Source organism: Hemitrygon akajei, chromosome 5 (genome assembly GCF_048418815.1).
Source record: "Hemitrygon akajei chromosome 5, sHemAka1.3, whole genome shotgun sequence".
NCBI classification, from domain to species: domain Eukaryota; kingdom Metazoa; phylum Chordata; class Chondrichthyes; order Myliobatiformes; family Dasyatidae; genus Hemitrygon; species Hemitrygon akajei.
Window position 1 is genome coordinate 68,637,776 of NC_133128.1, and position 16,743 is coordinate 68,654,518.

At 41.1% G+C, this 16,743-nt stretch overlaps 1 protein-coding gene across 1 annotated transcript in view; it reads right to left on the bottom strand.

The window, feature by feature from the left end:
• The window catches only part of LOC140727211 (cilia- and flagella-associated protein 47-like), a 596,979-nt gene that overhangs the window by 574,689 nt on the left and 5,547 nt on the right, over positions 1-16,743 (bottom strand). The window contains exons 2-3 of the mRNA XM_073044476.1: positions 3,184-3,338; positions 1,074-1,189 (exon numbers count right to left, since the gene is read on the bottom strand). Coding sequence (XP_072900577.1) covers positions 1,074-1,189; positions 3,184-3,338 — 271 coding nt within the window. The remainder of the gene's footprint in view (positions 1-1,073; positions 1,190-3,183; positions 3,339-16,743) is intronic.

A 16,743-nucleotide genomic window follows, 5' to 3' on the forward strand; every position in this document is an offset into this window, starting at 1 on the left:
CTGTCAGGCATGGTGGTAAATTTGGATACATTAAGGAGATTTAAGAAATTCTTAGATAGGCATATTGATGAAAGAAAAATGGGAGTGTGGACTATGTGGAATGTAAGTGTTCGATTGACCTTGAAGTAGTTTAAAAGTTCAGCACAACATATTGGGCTAAGGAGTCTGTACTGTGCTGTACTGTTCTATGTTGATAGTGAAATATTTAAGAAATAAGTTTTGGTGCATAGCTAGTCACAATTTCCATTAAGAAACATTGTTAAATGTATTCAAGTTTGCTGAAGACATGAATTAATCAAAGTAGAAAAGTAAATTATGAGGATACAAAGACCTTGAAAAGGGACTTAAATTAAGCAAAAAAAAAAGCAAGAAGGGAACAGATGGAGTAAAATGTGGGAAAATGTGAAGTATGCACTTCAATTGGAAGCATAGAAAAAACTGAAGATGCTGAGAAATTGTTGAATGTTTATGTATAGATTTACCTGGGTGTGATAGTTGAGGAAATTAAGAAAATAAACATTTGGGTACAGGAAGCAATAAGAAAACCACTGCCTTCTTAATCTTTTTGCAAATTGGTTGAAATACAGAAATTACTCCCACTGAGACTGCACAGAAACTTGGTAAGATTACATCTGGATTATTGTGTGCCCTTATAGCCTAACTACGTTTAGAAGGATAGACTAGTGCTGAATACTGCACATCAGAGATTAAGAAGCTAGACTCTTAGAGGAGAAGGTTCTCCAAAGAATAATAATTGAGGAAACTTGGCTGACACTCAGAGAAGCATAGAAGATTTTCAAGATTTTGCATTTCTCCTCAAGGGAGAAATCATAACCAGGAAGCAGTCACATGCAATTAAAGGTCAGTCATATAGATTTGAGATAATGAAAAAGTTTTTTTAATGCCACATATTTTTGATTTCTATCTCTCTTTCTCTCTCCAGGGGCTCAGTCAGCTAATATATTAAAAGCTGAGATCTAAAGGGAGAGATATTTTCAGCTTTCAAATTCAGAATGTTAAAGTAGCATGAATAAATGTCATTTATCCTTATTAAATATTGTTAAAAATCATACCTGAGAGAGATCCATGATTTGCAACATGTAGGTCCTTGAAAATAATTTTACTATTGGCAAGAACGGTGCCAAAATCAACTTCTGGCTCAATACTAATATCACAGACAGAAGTAAAGCTGCAAAAGAAAACAAAAACTAAAGTGATCAACCCAAAAAATTTTAATAGCATTAGTTCAATGAATTCTAAAAATGGCACAGAATAGCATCACATTTCTGTGCAAAATGACATCATTCTGGTGCAATATGAGAGCTTCACGTGAATAAACAGGAATCTGGATGTAAATCTGCACTGGTGCCCACCATCCTGACTCAAGTCTAATGGAACACAAATATGTGTGTTGGTTTCTAATAGAATCAGAGTGTACATTCTGATAAGTCTTTTAGGTTTCAGGAATAGGTGTGTGTTATTGTGGTGAATTCCTTTACCCTGCAGAAAATTTGAAGGGAATCTGCATATGGTAGGTGGGACCTCAGTTTGACGTTTCATCTGAAAGACAGCATTCCAGCCCTCCATTGATAATATAATGCTTTGGATTTCTAAAGCAAATTAAGCTACCCTACATTTTCAGTAGATTAAAAAAGATTTCATTATCAGACAAATTTGAAACTTCACTGTTATGTAAAACATTCTCTTAACTTGCAATGGGACTAAGCAATCGAATTTTATTGGTGCCTTTTTTCTAGTTAATATGCATTGTAAATTTCCCTCAGTTGTACAGGTGTCCCCCATTTTTCGAACGTTCGCTTTACGTCAACTCGCTGTTACGAAAGACCTACTTTAGTTACCTGTTTTCGCTAACAGAAGGTGTTTTCACTGTTACGAAAAAAGGCAGTGCGCACGCCAAGCAGCCAAGCTCCTCCCCCGGAACTGCATTCTAGCTGGCATTGCTTAAACATGTGCCTGTGAGCATCTGTGCTTTATGTCGATTTATTTTGTGCATCCGTTAGCAAGATGAGTTCTAAGGTATCGGAAAAGTCTAAAAGAGTGTGTAAGGGTATTACACTTAGCATAAAACTAGACATACTAAAGCGTTTTGATCGTGGTGAATGAAGTAAGGATAGAGTGAGTTTGGCTAAGGGTTTGTGGAAGTTGACGAAGATGATGTTGAAGAGATTTCGGCATCCCATGACCAAGAACTGACAGATGAAGAGCTGGTGAAGAGGAAGGGATAACAATTGAAGCCAAACGCAGTAGCAAATGGCCCGAAAGTGAAGTCGTTCAGGAACTGAATGTGAAGCAATTGCATGAGATTTTCACTGCGATTGACAGCACTGCAATGATTGCAGAAAAGCATGACTTTAATTTTGAAAGGGTACGTAGGTTTAGGGCAGGTTTGCAGGATGGTTTGAGAGCTTACAAAGAACTGTATGATAGAAAAATGCGCGAGGCTAAGCAGTCAAGCATACTGTCGTTTTTCAAGCCTTCCACATCAGCCACAGCAAACGATGAAACTCGACCTTCAACATTGAGGCAGGCAGACATAGAAGAAGGTGGCCTGCCTGCCCTGATGGAAACAGAGGACGATGAGATGACACCCCAGTGTCCCACCACCCCAACCTCCAACGACTCAGCCTAACACACCATCATCAGTGTGCTCACTGTCTTCCCAATTCCGGTAAGTGAAACTACACTGGGCGTACATTATTTCTACTTTATAAAGGCTGTGTATTTTTATGTGTTATTCGGTGGCTTCACAGCTTAAAGGTTACTGGAAAAAGTGTTTCTGCTGGGAGCGCTTGCGCCATGTGTTTTTGCCACGAGTGCTGCTGAGAGCGCTTGCGTGAAATTTTCGCTGTGGTGGACAGTGCTGCAATAATTGTAGAAAAGTATTTCTACTTTATATAGGCTGTGTATTTATCAGATCATTCCTGCTTTTACTATATGTTACTGTTATTTTAGGTTTTATGTGTTATTTGGCATGATTTGGTAGGTTATTTTTTGGGTCTGCGAACACTCACAAATTTTTCCCATATAAATAAATGGTAATTGCTTCTTCACTTTACGACATTCCGGCTTACGAACCGTTTCATAGGAACGCTCTACCTTCGAATAGCGGGGGAAACCTGTATATTATTGTATGAATGAAATTAATTACTGAGCAATACTTACGCACGTAGTGGGACTGTTATAACATCATCATCTACTCTTATAGTGCATACATCTGTTGCATTCGCTTCTCTTTCCGTAGAATACTCTATACTTGCAGAGATTCGTACTCCAGAAGCAATTTTTTTGTCACTATTCTTCACATCTACTCTAAATAACTGTAAAGGAAAAGATAATTGTTACTATTTTGAACCCATACAATTACGTTCCAAGTTCAATTTCAACTGTACACTTATTAGAACTAGTAAATTAACAAATATTAAGGTGCATTTATGACACAAGTTAAAAAGCGTATATGCGTACAAGTTAAAAAGTAAACAGTATCACACTACTAGTGTTTCATGCGTGATGAGACCTGGCTGGTGTCAGGGAGTTCAGTAATCTTACAAACTGGGGGAAGAAGCTGTCCCCTCATAACAATTCTTGTCCTAACGCTATGGTACCTCCTGCCTGATGGTAGAGAGGTCAAAGAGATTGTTGGATGGATGGGCAAGATAATTGACAATGCTAAGGGCCCTGCATTTCCAGCACTCCTGATAAATATTTCTAATGGATTAAAGAGAAACCCTAATGATCCTTTCTACAGAATGGGGCTCAATCTCTCAGGAAGTGGAGACACTGCAGTGCTTTCTGGTGTAGTCATGTGTCAGCAGCCTGAACAGCGGCAGGTTGAGCATGCAGCCATGGGAGGGAGCCAATGCTCAGTGTGATGGAGCGAGAAATGCTTCTACCAACACGGACTGACTGCGGCCTTTCTGTCAAGAAGTCCAGGATCCAGTTACAGAGAGGGGTGTTGAGACCCAACAAGGACAGTTTACCCATCAGCTTCTTAAGGATGATCGAATTAAACACCAAACTGAAGTCAATGAACAGAATCCTGGCACGTGAAGCATCATTTTCCAGATTCAACATGATGGAGTGGAGTGCAGAGGCTATGGCATTATCAGTGCACCAATTTGAGCAGTAAATGAACTGGAAAGAGTCCAATATAGCAGGAAGATAATATTTGATGCAATCCATAACCAGCCGCTCAAAGCACTGCATTGCTGTTGAGGTCAATGCCATTGGATGGTAGTCGTTGGGCAACAGGATGATGGTGCCCACCTTGAAGCCTGAGAGGACAGTGGACTGTTCCAGAGAGATGTTAAAGCTGTCCATTAGAACCACTGTTAACTGGGCTGCACAGTCCTCAGCACCCAACCAGGTATGTACATTATCAGGCCTCGCAGAATTATGTGTGTTGACTCTTTCTAAGGTCTTCCTCACAGACAGAGTGCCTGCTCCTCAGGTGGGGTCTTCCTTGCTAGCACGTTGTTCCATGCATCAAATCGAGTGTAAAAGGCATTCAACCTTGGAAGGGAAAGATGTACTTGGTGGTGGGACATTGGAGGTCTAGCTTTACTTGTAGAGGCAAATCCACATTGCAGCCTACCATCCTGACTCACGCCCAATGGGCCAGAAATGAGTGTGTTGGATTGTAATACAATTACAGTGTACATTCTGATGAAACTTTCAGGTTCAGGTTAGGTAAGCCATGCCATCCCAGCTCAGAACTTTATCCAGGTCATTATGACTTTACAACTTATTATTGCATGTGCACTATGTTCTTGAGGAATAGCAATTTATACACAGAAAATCTATTTTTCTGCTTTTTCACAAATACTGCATCTCTAGGTTCATTCATGTACAGTCGGCCCTCCTCATCCTCGAGGGATTGGTTCCAGGACCCCTCGCGGATACCAAAAAACATGGATGCTCAAGTCCTTTATTCAACCTGTATCAATACAGTGGACTTTAGGACCCAGCGGAACCCCAGACCTTATTTAACCTGTCTCAGTGCAGTAGACATTAGGACCCGGCGGCAGAGCTCTGAATCCACAGTGTTTCTGTTGTTATGCCTGCAGCCCCCTCCTTTGTGAGAATCGCAAGATCACTGTTGAGTTGGGTCAGGGGGCCCAGGAAATGAAAGAGAGACATGCGGAATGTCTCGTTCCCCAGGCGATGTAAAGCTACGGGACATGGCCATTGTCTCCGGAAGGCGAATTTGTGGATTGGAGACTATGCTACGTGAACGCCCTCAGGCAAAGTGGGCTGGTTGAGGGAGGGATTGCATCACCCCCAACCTGATTGACATCTGCGACCCTGCGAGTCAGGATAAAAGAGGGTCTGTGGGAACAGCCCCTCAGACGCACCAGAAGAAACGCTAGCGATCCCATAATAGCGGGAAGCCATTTGAAGGAGGCCACATGCGTTCAGTTCCGTTGCCTGGAACTGGTGGCTGGTACCACGGAAAACGGCTTTTAGCTAACAACGGGGAAACCAACTCCCCCGACTCAAAGGATTGGCATCATAAAAGACCTGGGCAAGTTTAAACCGTCTCTCTTAAACCCAAAACGCTGCAGCTTGAACGAACTGTTAGATTTCCATCGGACAATACATTATCCCCTAGACAACGATAGAGCTATTTCTTATTGATTATTATTATTCCCGCGCTTTTAGATTTAGTATTGATGACGTATATTATCTGTATGTTTGCATTAATCTTATTTTTGTGCCCCTTTATGAATAAATACTTTTAAAAAATAGTACCATCAGACTTCAACAGACCTCTCTATCTTTGCTGGTAAGTGACCCAGTTACGGGGTACGTAACACTGTTCAAAGTATGAGGGTGATGTCCAGATAAAGTCATTACACAGAGGTGGGTGCATGGAACACCTTGTGAGGAGTGATGAGGGAGGCAGCTAAACTAGGGACATTTAAGAAACTCTTAGACAGGCACATGAATGATAAATGGAGGGCTATGTAGGAGGGAAGGATTGGATTGATCTCAGAGTACGTTAAGGGATTGACACAACATTGTAGGCCAAAGAGCTTGGCACTGTGCTGTAATGTTCTATGTATGTTTATGTACAACTGTACACAAAGAATGTTACCTACCACCTATTAGCCTTTGATGTCTGTTGTCTGTCTCACTGCCTGAAAGAATAGGTCGTTTTATTATGCAAGGAGTTGCAAATTACAGTCGGCCCTCCATATCCGCAGGTTTCACATCCACGGATTCAACCAACTGTGGATCGAAAATATTTGGGAAAAAAAATTCCAGGAAGTTCCAAAAAGCAAAACTTGAATTTGCCGTATGCTGAGCACTGCACTGAATCCACGCGAATGAAGTAATGTGTAGGCATACCCTGCTGTAGCCTCCCGCCATTTCACAGATCCTCAGTCTCTCTCCAGCATTCGTTGTTTGAGCATTGTTCACCTCGCGTCTCGTTCGTTCACTACTTGTGTTGTGAGCAAGAGGAAGGAGTTTAAGGCTAGTAAGGGATGGCTGGCTAACTATGTAAAGCACTACAGCCACAAGAACTTAAAGTTTACAGGAAAATCGGCATCAGCTGATGCCGAGGCAGCATCAGTGTTCCCAGAAGAGCTACAATGGTTGCGTCTGTACCAAACGCGTACAGACTTCTTTTTTCTTATCATTATTCCCTAAAAAATACAGTATAACAACTATTTACATAGCATTTACATTGTATTAGGTATTATAAGCAATCTAGAGATGATTTAAAGTATACAGGAGGATGTGTGTAGGTTATATGCAAATACTGCACCATTTTATATAAAGGACTTGAGCATTTTGATTTTGGTGGATTTTGGTATCCGCGGGGGGTCCTGGAACCAATTCCCTACATATAATGAGGGACTGTAATTAAGATATAAGACCATCATCTTCAGAGAACATCCAAACCTGGACTATGGATTAAAATTATTCTAAAGTTAATATTTTAATTATTTTAAGTTAATAAGTTAATATTCATGTTAACATATTTGCTATTGTTCAATGCTCACAATCACACATTAACCATAGCAGGTAATATCACCCAAAAGCACCTATAATACCCACTTTCCTCTCTCTAATAGAACACAGCATCAAACCTGCATCAACAGAAACAAAGCAGCAGGAAACATTGTTGGTAACAATGACATAGGGTGACAAGGTCCTACAAAGTGAGTTTCAGGGAATTAGCTGCTAAGTTAAAGGACAAGACCTCCAGGGTAGTGATCTCAGGATTACTACCTGTGCCACATGCTACTGAGTTTAGAAATTCAGATTCAGATTCAGTTTATTTGTCATTCAGAAACCACAAATGCAATGCAGTTAAAAAATGAGACAATGTTCCTCCAGAATGATATCACAAAAGCATATGACAAAACAGACTACACCAGAAAATCCACGTAACATTTGGCAATCCCCAATCCAGAGTCCAGAGAGGCTGCTGCGTATTAATATCGTGCTACCATCTTAGCGCGCTCCAAATCCACCAAACAAAACAAGACCAAAAACTAAAGCTACAAGACCTGCACAAAACCACATAGTTACAACATACGGTTACAACAGTGCAAACAATAGCATAATTGATAAAAATAAATAAATAAATAAATAAATAAATAGATTGATAGATAAATAAATAAATTGAAAATAATACAGTTTAACATGCGGCTAAAGAGTTGGTGTAGAGGTAGGGATTCAGATTTTTGAATCATTGGGCTTTCTTCTATCGGACCTGTACAAATGGGATGATTTGCACCTGAACTGGAAGGGTTCCAATATCCTTGAGGGAAAGAATCCTACCAGTGCTCCAGGGAGTTTCACATAGAGTGGCAGGGGAATGGGAACCAGAGTGCCAGGGCAGCTAATGGAGTGGTGTGGGGAAAGTAGATGCTAAGCCTCCATACAAAGACAGGAATCAAAAGGTCAAACATGGTTCTCAATCATAAGACTTGTAAGGTATAGGAGCAGAATTAGACCATTTAGCCCATCAAGTCTGCTCCGTTTTTTCATCATGGCTGATCCAATTTCCTCTTAACCCCAATCTCCTACCTTCTCCCTGTATCCCTTCATGCCCTGACCAATCAATAATCTATCAACCTCTGCCTTAAATATACATGAAGACTTGGCCTTCTCAGCTGCCTGTGGCAAAGAATTCCACAGATTCACCACTCTCTGAAGAAATTCCTCTTCAACTCCATCCTAAAAGGACACCATTCTACTCTGAGGCTGTGTCCTCTGGTCTTAGATTCTCCCACCATAGCAAACATCCTCTCCACGTCCACTCTATCAAGGTCTTTCACCATCCAATAGGTTTCAACCCTCATTCTTCTGAACTCCGGCGAGTACAGGCCCAGAGCTATCAAATGTTTTTCATATGACAAGCCATTCAATTCTGGAATAATTTTCATGAACCCCTTTTGAACTCTCTCCAGTTTCAGCACATCCTTTCTAAGATAAAGAGCATACAACAGCTCACAATACTCCAAATGAGGCTTTCACCAGTGCTTTATAAAGTCTCAACATTACATCCTTGATTTCATATTTTAGCCCTCTTGAAATGAATGTTAACATTACATTTGCCTTCCTCACCACAGGCCCAACCTGCAAATTAACCTCTAGGGAATCCTGCACAAGGACTCCCTTTTCCCTTTGCATCTCAGTTTTTTGTATTTTCTCTCCATTTAGAAAATAGTCTACCCTTTCATTTCTTCTACCAAAGTGCATGACCATACACTTCCCAACACTGTATTCCATCGGTCATTCCTTTGCCCTTTCTCCTAATCTGTCTAAGTCCTTCTGCAGCCTCTCTATTTCCTCAAAACTTCCTGCCCCTTCACCTGCCCTCATATCAGAATCACATCTTTTCCAGTGCAAGGAGTATTTCAAGTAAGGCAGATGAGCTTAGAGCATGGATCTAATGACTTTGTACTCATTAGAAACACTTAGTTGCAGGAGGGGCAGGACTGGCAGCTCAATGTTCCAGGGTTCCATTGTTTTAGACATAATAGGTGAAGAGGTATTAAAGGGAAAGGGAAGGCAGTACTCGTTAGGGAAAATGTCATGGCAGTGTCCAAACAAGTCAGACTGGAGGGCTTGTTCACTGAGGCTATATGGGAGGAACAAAGGAATAAGAAAGGGAAAATCATATTAATGGGATTATATTATAGTCCTCCCAATAGTTAGCGGGATTTAGAGGAACAAATTTATACAAAGATAGAAGACAGTTACAAGAAAAATAAGGTTGTGATAGTCAGATTTAAAGTGAATTCATTATCAAAGTACCATAAACTACCTTAAGATTCATTTTTTGCAGGCACTTACAGGAATGAAATACAATAGATTTATGAAAAACTATGCATAAGCAAAGAATAATAAACAACCAATATGCAAGAAAAGACAAATTGTACAAATTAAAATTTTAAAATAATGCTGAGAACATGAATTTGTAGAGTCCTTGAAAGTGAGTCTGTAAGTTGTGGAATCAGTTCAGAGTTCAGGCAAGTGAAGTTATCCATGCTGGTTCAGGAGCCTGATGGTTGTAGGGTAATAACTGTTCCTGAACCTGATGGTGTGGGATCTATGGTTCCTGTACCCCCTGTGTGATAGTAGAAGCAAGAAGAAGGCATGGCCTGGATGGTGAGGGTCCTTGATATTGGATGCTGCTTTCTTGTAGCAGCACTCCTTGAAAATGTGCTCAATGGTGGGGAGGGCTTTACCTGTAATGGACTAGGCTGTATCCACCACCTTCTGTAGATCTTTCTTGGGCACTAGTGTTTCCATACCAGGCCATGATGCAACCAGTCAAAATACTGTGCATCTATAAGAGTTTGTCAAAGTTTTAGATGATACAACAAATTTAAGATAGTAGAGGCACTGTAGTACCTTTTTTGTGATGGCACTTACATGCTGGTCACAGGATAGATCGATATGATAACACCAAGGAATTTAAAGTTACTGATTTTCTCTGCCACCAATAACCCTAATGAGAACTGGCTTATGGCTTCTTCCTCCTGTGGTTGAAAATCAGTTTTCTGAGTTTAATAGTACATGATTTTAATTTTCCACATATTGACAAGAGACTCACACACTGTAAAAGGGCTAAGTGTAATAAAGGTTCTCAAGCATGTTCAGGGAAGTTTCCTTAATCAATATATATGTCCCAGCTAGAGAGAGTGTGACACTGGATCTCTCATTAGGGAATGATGCAGTGCAGGTGACAGAAGCTTGTGTAAGGGAACACTTTAGATATAGTCATCATAATCCATTAGTTCCAAGATAATTATGAAGAAGGATAAATCTGGTCCTCAGGTTGAATTTATAAATTTAAGAAAGGATCTGGCAGGTATGGATTGGGATAGATTGTTTTCAGGCATAGGGATTCTTGATAATTTGGAAGCCTTCAAAGGTGAAATATTGAGAGTATAGCATTTGTATATTCCTGTTAGAATACAAGAATCAGAATCAGAAGCAGAAGCAGGTTTAATATCCCTGGCATACGTTGCAAAATTTGTTAACTTTGCGGCAGCATTACAATACATGGTAAATACAGAGAAAAAAACTGAATTACAGTAAGTATATGAATATTAAATATTTAATTAAATAAGTAGTGTTGTGAGGTAGTGTTCATGGGTTCAATGTCCGCTTAGAAATCAGATGGCAGAGGGGAAGAAACTTCTCCTGAAATGTGATTGTGTGCCTTCAGGTTTCTGTGCCCCTTTCCTGATGGTAGAGGAAGACAAGGCTAACAGGTTGAAAGAACCTGTTTCAAGGTATATTGTAATTCTGGTTAAGAAGCAGAAAGAGGTACTTACCAAGTAAGGTAGCAAGGAAGAAATGAGGTAATTGAGGAGTATAAGAAATGCAAGAGGACACTTAAGAAAGAAATCAGGAGGGTGAAAAGAAGGCATGAGGTCGCTCTGGCAAACAAGGTAAAGGAGAATCCCAAGAGCTTCTACAGATATATTAAGAGTGAAAGGATAGCAAGAGGAAAAATGGTCCACTTGAGGATCAGCACCGTCATCCATGTATGGAACTGAAAGAGATGGCAGAGATCTTAAATTGATTTTTTACATATGTAGTTACTTGGGAGACAAATTCAGAGTCTATAGTACTGAGGCAAAACAGTAGTGAGGTCTTAGACCGTATCCAGATTACAGAAGAGGAGGTGCATGCTGTTGAGGCAAATTAGGATAGATACGTCCCCAGAAGCCTGGCAAGGCATTCCCTCAGACCGTGGAAGTTGAAGTTCAATTTCAACATTTAAGAGAAATTTCCGTAAGTACATAGATGGGAGGGGTATGGATGCCTAAGGACCAATAGGTTGATGGAACTAGGCAGAATAACAGTTTAGCATTGACTAGATGGGCCAAGGGACCTGATTCTGTGCTGTAGTTGTTGAGTTCAGTTCATTTGGACTATGCAAATATTTAGTACACATGTGTACTCTTCATGTTTTGTACGTGTGCGCAGGAGGAGTAGGAATTGTGGGATATAAAGGTGGTGATCCTCAGGTATTGAATGGAGATATTTAAAGTAAAGTTATTGTCCAGCATTAACAGTGGTAGCAGAGGACGGTTCCCAATTGAAGGATCCCACCAACATTTGATGAGTGCAAGCCTTAGGAAAGCTGGAAAATTGAAACTAAAATGTGGACTTGTGTTACAGAACCGAAGACAAAGCAATCCTTGGCTGTTGCATTGTTGCTTCTGGGAAGAGGGGGGGGAGGGCATTCAAATTTAGAGATGGAAAGATTATACATTCCAACAAAAGAGTGAAAATTCCCGCAAAAATAGGGCATTCAAAATGTTACATTGAAGCAGAGGTCATACCAGTTAATATTCCATTACTCTTGATTAAATCTTCCCGAGGAAAGCCACAGCAGTGCTGGATATGGAGAATGACCAAGCAACAATGTTTCAACAGCCAGTGTCTCTTGTGCACACCAGCTCTAGACATTATTGTGTGAACATTCTAGATAAAGACATTACTGAGAACCAATGTGAGAATGAAGTACTGTCACACAAAACATGACCATAGATGAGAAATGCATAGTGTTGCTCAAATTTCACAAGCAGTTTGGATGCATTTCAACTGATAAACTTCAGAAGCTGCTCAGGAGTTCAGGAAACAAAGATACAAATAATATTTCCATTCTATAGCAGATAATTGACAGCTGTGAGACATGCCAAAAGTTTGGAAAGCCCAAGCCCAAGCCTGCAGTTGATCTGCCACAAGCAGCTGAATGCAATGAAACAATAGCCATAGACCTATGTGAACTGGAACAGGAAGGTGGTATCCCCACATTATTGAGGGGTTGACACTTTTCAGTACTGGTAGCATTGTAAATACAAGGAGACCCTCAGAAATAGTTTTAAAAAACTTCATTCATTCCTGGATAAGTGTGCATAGCCCACCTAGTAAAGTATTCAGCGATAATGATGGTGAATTTAATAGTGATGAATTCAGAGATATGGCAAAGAACTTTAACATTAAAACAAAGACAACAGCGTCATATAGTCCTTGGAGTCATGGAGTTCTGGAGTAACATAATTAAACACTTGCTGAAATAACGCTGAAGGTAAAGAAAAGCAATGGCTGCGATTGGAACACAGCCCTGGACTGGGCGCTTATGGTGAAGAATATCATGCACAATGTACATGGCTGTAGCCCGTAACAATTGGTGTTCCACAAGAATCCAAACCTTCCCTTTGCTGATTGATGGACCACCTGCTGATTGATGGGCGCTAAAAGGAATGAGTGGGCTGAGAAACATATTTCAGCACTGCATACATCAATGAAGGCTTTCACTGAAGCAGAGTGTTCAGAAAGAATTCAAAGAGCACTGAGGGCACAGGTCCGTCCTACAAATGACAAATATGACACTGGGACAAAGTTCAGACTGTACAGAATGGAAAGGTCCTAGAGTTGTCATTGGTCTGGATGGAGTTGTGGTATTCGTGAGACATGGAAGTACATATGTGAGAGTGCATCATTCCAGCCTACATAAAGCATATACTGAAGACCATCAGAACTCCATGGAGAACGACACCAAAACTGAAAAGCATTTACCTGGCACATGGTCACATACGTAGCACTGACAGTAAGGAGAAAAATGCAGCTAAGGACTCAATAGAGTTGCTCAATGGTGACACGGACAGTGTGGAAGAGAGTGCAGTTAGAGAAATAATGGAGTGTTTGAGGAAGCTTGAGACTTTGGCAAAAAGACAATGTCTACAAGAAATCATGTGCCACACAAGGGATGCACCGCTCAGTAAAGCTGAAGCTGAGCAACTTCGGTCAAAGATAGATCAGAACAGACATCATGTTTGATGCCTGCAACTTGGCATTCAGCAGAAAAAAATGCCACAGTACAAACCTTACACAAGGCAAACAAGATAGTGCACAGAATTTAATCAGAAAAAGTAGTCTTGAGGTTTCAACAGCTTGGAAAAGATGTTCACTGAGGCTCATTGTCTTCAGTGATGCCTCACTTAGAAATCTTCCTGATGTAGGTACACAAGGGGGATATTTTATTCTAACTGATGGGAGAAGAGAGAAGATTTTCACCTCTTCATTGTCAGTCAAAAAGGATCCGAAGAGTTGTACAGAGTACGCTGGCAGGAGAAACGCTTGTAATGTCTGAAGGTATTGACAATGCTGTTTTTTTGGCCACACTCTATTCTGAGTTTTTCCATGGTGACCCAAAGAAGAACAGTTTACAAATAACTTGTGTAACAGACAACTACTCTTTGAATGATGCCATCAAATCCACCATGTCAGTTACGGAGAAGAGGCTTCACTTAGAGATAAGCAGCATCAAAGAACTTGTCCAAGTGTAGAAAATTCATCACATGCTATGGTCAACTATAAAGGAACATCTCATTATCTCACTAAGAAGGGAGCTCCAGCATTTGTGCTGTTAAAGGCAGTTAGCGAAGGCATTTGGTATCTTAAGAATTGTATTAACATCAAGGGTTATAACTAAGTCTCATATCCTGATGGACATTTAAATTGTTTGGACATTTGAATTGTCTTTAATTTTTTTCAAATTAAATTTTTAATATACACATAAAAAGGATGGGAGATTGTTGAGTTCTGTTCATTTGGACTATGTAAGTATTTAGTATGCATGCACACTTACCCTGTTATGCACGTGCGTGTCGGAGATTGTGAGATGTAAAGGTGAGGGCCTCAGGAGTTGAATGGAGACGTTGAAAGTAAAGTCATTTAAGTAAAAGAAAAACGTGTCATTGTTGTTTGGGCGTTAACAGTAGTGTGATATGATTCTGACTCTAAACATGACTACTACGTCTTAATTATGCCAAAGGACAATTTGTTGATCATTGCTAGAGTGTAGGTATTGGCAGGCTGATATTATTGAAATAACAGAATATCATAGTGAGGCTACCTTATAATATTCCATTTCTTTGTCAACCTGCCTTTGTTTTTATTACAAGCTGGACATGGTGCAAAATTGTACAAGCACTTCCTATTGCACACTGAAAACCCTCGCTCATTGTTTCTTTTTTCTTTAAGAAGGCCAAGGTTAGCCAACCCAAGTAACAATTTAAGAGCTACAATATGAAGATGAAGGGAATCATGGTGGTCAGTATGAAACTCACAGCAATCAACTCACAAATATTGGCATTTTGCATGCTGCAGTTCTTAGGAAAAGATCTGCATGTGATGATTCATGAAGCAGTCACAATCCTGAGATAAACCACTACAGAAGTGATTAGCAAAGAGACACATCCAAGATGTGCTGTTTGGTTGATGAATTGTCCACCGTACATTACAACCAGCATGAGGACAGTTTTAAAGAACAGGTTACAAAAAATGTGAGGGTGAATTGGATAATTGAAATTGCTCTTAGACCCAGCATAGACTTCTACAGATACATTAAGAGCAAAAGGATAGAAAGGGACAAAATTGGTCCTCTGGAAGATCAGAGTGGTCATCTCAGAATCAGAATCAGAAACAGGTTTAATATCACCGGCATATGTTGTGAAATTCTTTAACTTCGTGGCAGCAGTACAATGCAAAACATGGTAATAGAGAGAAAAAAGAAAACTGTGAATTACAGTAAGTATACATATAAAATAGTTAACTTAAATAAGTAGTTCAAAAAATTAGAAATAAAAAAGTAGTGAGGTAGTGTTCATGGGTTCAATGTCCATTCGGAAATCAGAAGGCGGACAGGAAGATGGTCCTGATTTGTTGAGTGTGTGTCTTCAGGCTTCTGTACCTCTTCCTGAACGAGAAGAGGGCATGGCCTGGGTATTGCAGGTCTTTAATGATGGACAGTGCCTTTCTGAGGCACCTCTCCTTGAAGATGTCCTTGATACTACAGAGGCCAGAGCCCATGATGGAGCCGATTTATTTTACAAATCTCTGCAGCTTAATTCGATCCTATGCAGAAGCCCACCTCCCCCATACTAGATAGTGATGCAGCCAGTTAGAACGCTCTCCACATTATATATGTAGAAATTTGCAGCTATGCATGGAGCCAAAAATGATAGGGAAGATCTTAAATAGATTGTTTTGTATCTCTATTTACTCAGGAGATGAACACAGAGTCTACAGAAGTAAGGCAAAGCAGAACTGAGATCATGGACTGTATACAGATTACAGAGGAAGAGATGTTTGCAGTCTTGCGGAAAATTATGATGGCTAAATCCCCCAGGGCTGATAAGGTGTTCTCTCAGATCATGTGGGAGGCTAGAGCATGTGGTGAACAACATATACCTGTCAGGACACGCCCCCCCCTGCTGACTGCTCCTGTGGCTCCTCCCACGGACCCTGGTATAAAGGCGATTGGGGACTCCGCCCTAGCCTCAGTCTCCAGGATGCAGTGTGGTGGTCAATTGCTGCTTGTTCTTTCTTCCAGCCAATAAAAGCCTATATCTCGCCTCACGTCTCCGAGAGTTATTGATGGTGCATCAATTTTATTGGCTGGAAGTTTAAAACATGGACAGCATTTTACGTCCGGAAAAATTAGACCTTGATCCTCAAGACTCCAAAGCAGCTCTTGCCTTTGAACTCTGACTTGCATGCTTCCAATCATACTTGGTACAGATTCCAGTGATTGAGCCTGCCACAAAGTACAAAATATTACTATCTAGAGTAAGTCCGAAAGTATTTCCCTTATCAGGGACCTACCGACCTACCAAGGGGCACTGGACGCCCTCAAAAGACAGTACCTGCGGCCGGTGAACACCGTCTATGCAAGACATCGCTTAGCGACGTGGTGACAGCAACCCGGCAAGTCGAGCAGGCAGTTTCTCCGAGCCCTACAGACACTCGTGTGAACTTGCGACTGCAAAAGTCTGACAGCTGAACAACATGTGGAGCTGCTAGTACGAGACGCCTTCGTTACGGGGATCAGGTCAGTGTACGTGCACCAGCGGCTGCTGGAAAATGCCGATCTTACCTTACGCTCGGCGATCGAGACGGCCGACACGCTGGAGGCTGCTCTGCACAACGCTGACGCTGTCCAGCCACGCGATCCCCCGCTGGTTCCGTGGACACTGCAGACCCCGCCACTGCCGCCCGCGAGCAAATTCACCAACGCCGCTGCCAGTCGCAAGTCCACGAACTCCCCAAAACTGACCACAGCTGCTGCCAGTCACAAGTCGGCGCAGTGTTACTTCTGCAGACTCGAAAAGCACCCCCGAAAATGCTGCCCAGCCCGAGAAGCGACCCTCTCCATCTGCGGGAAGAAGGGCCATTTCG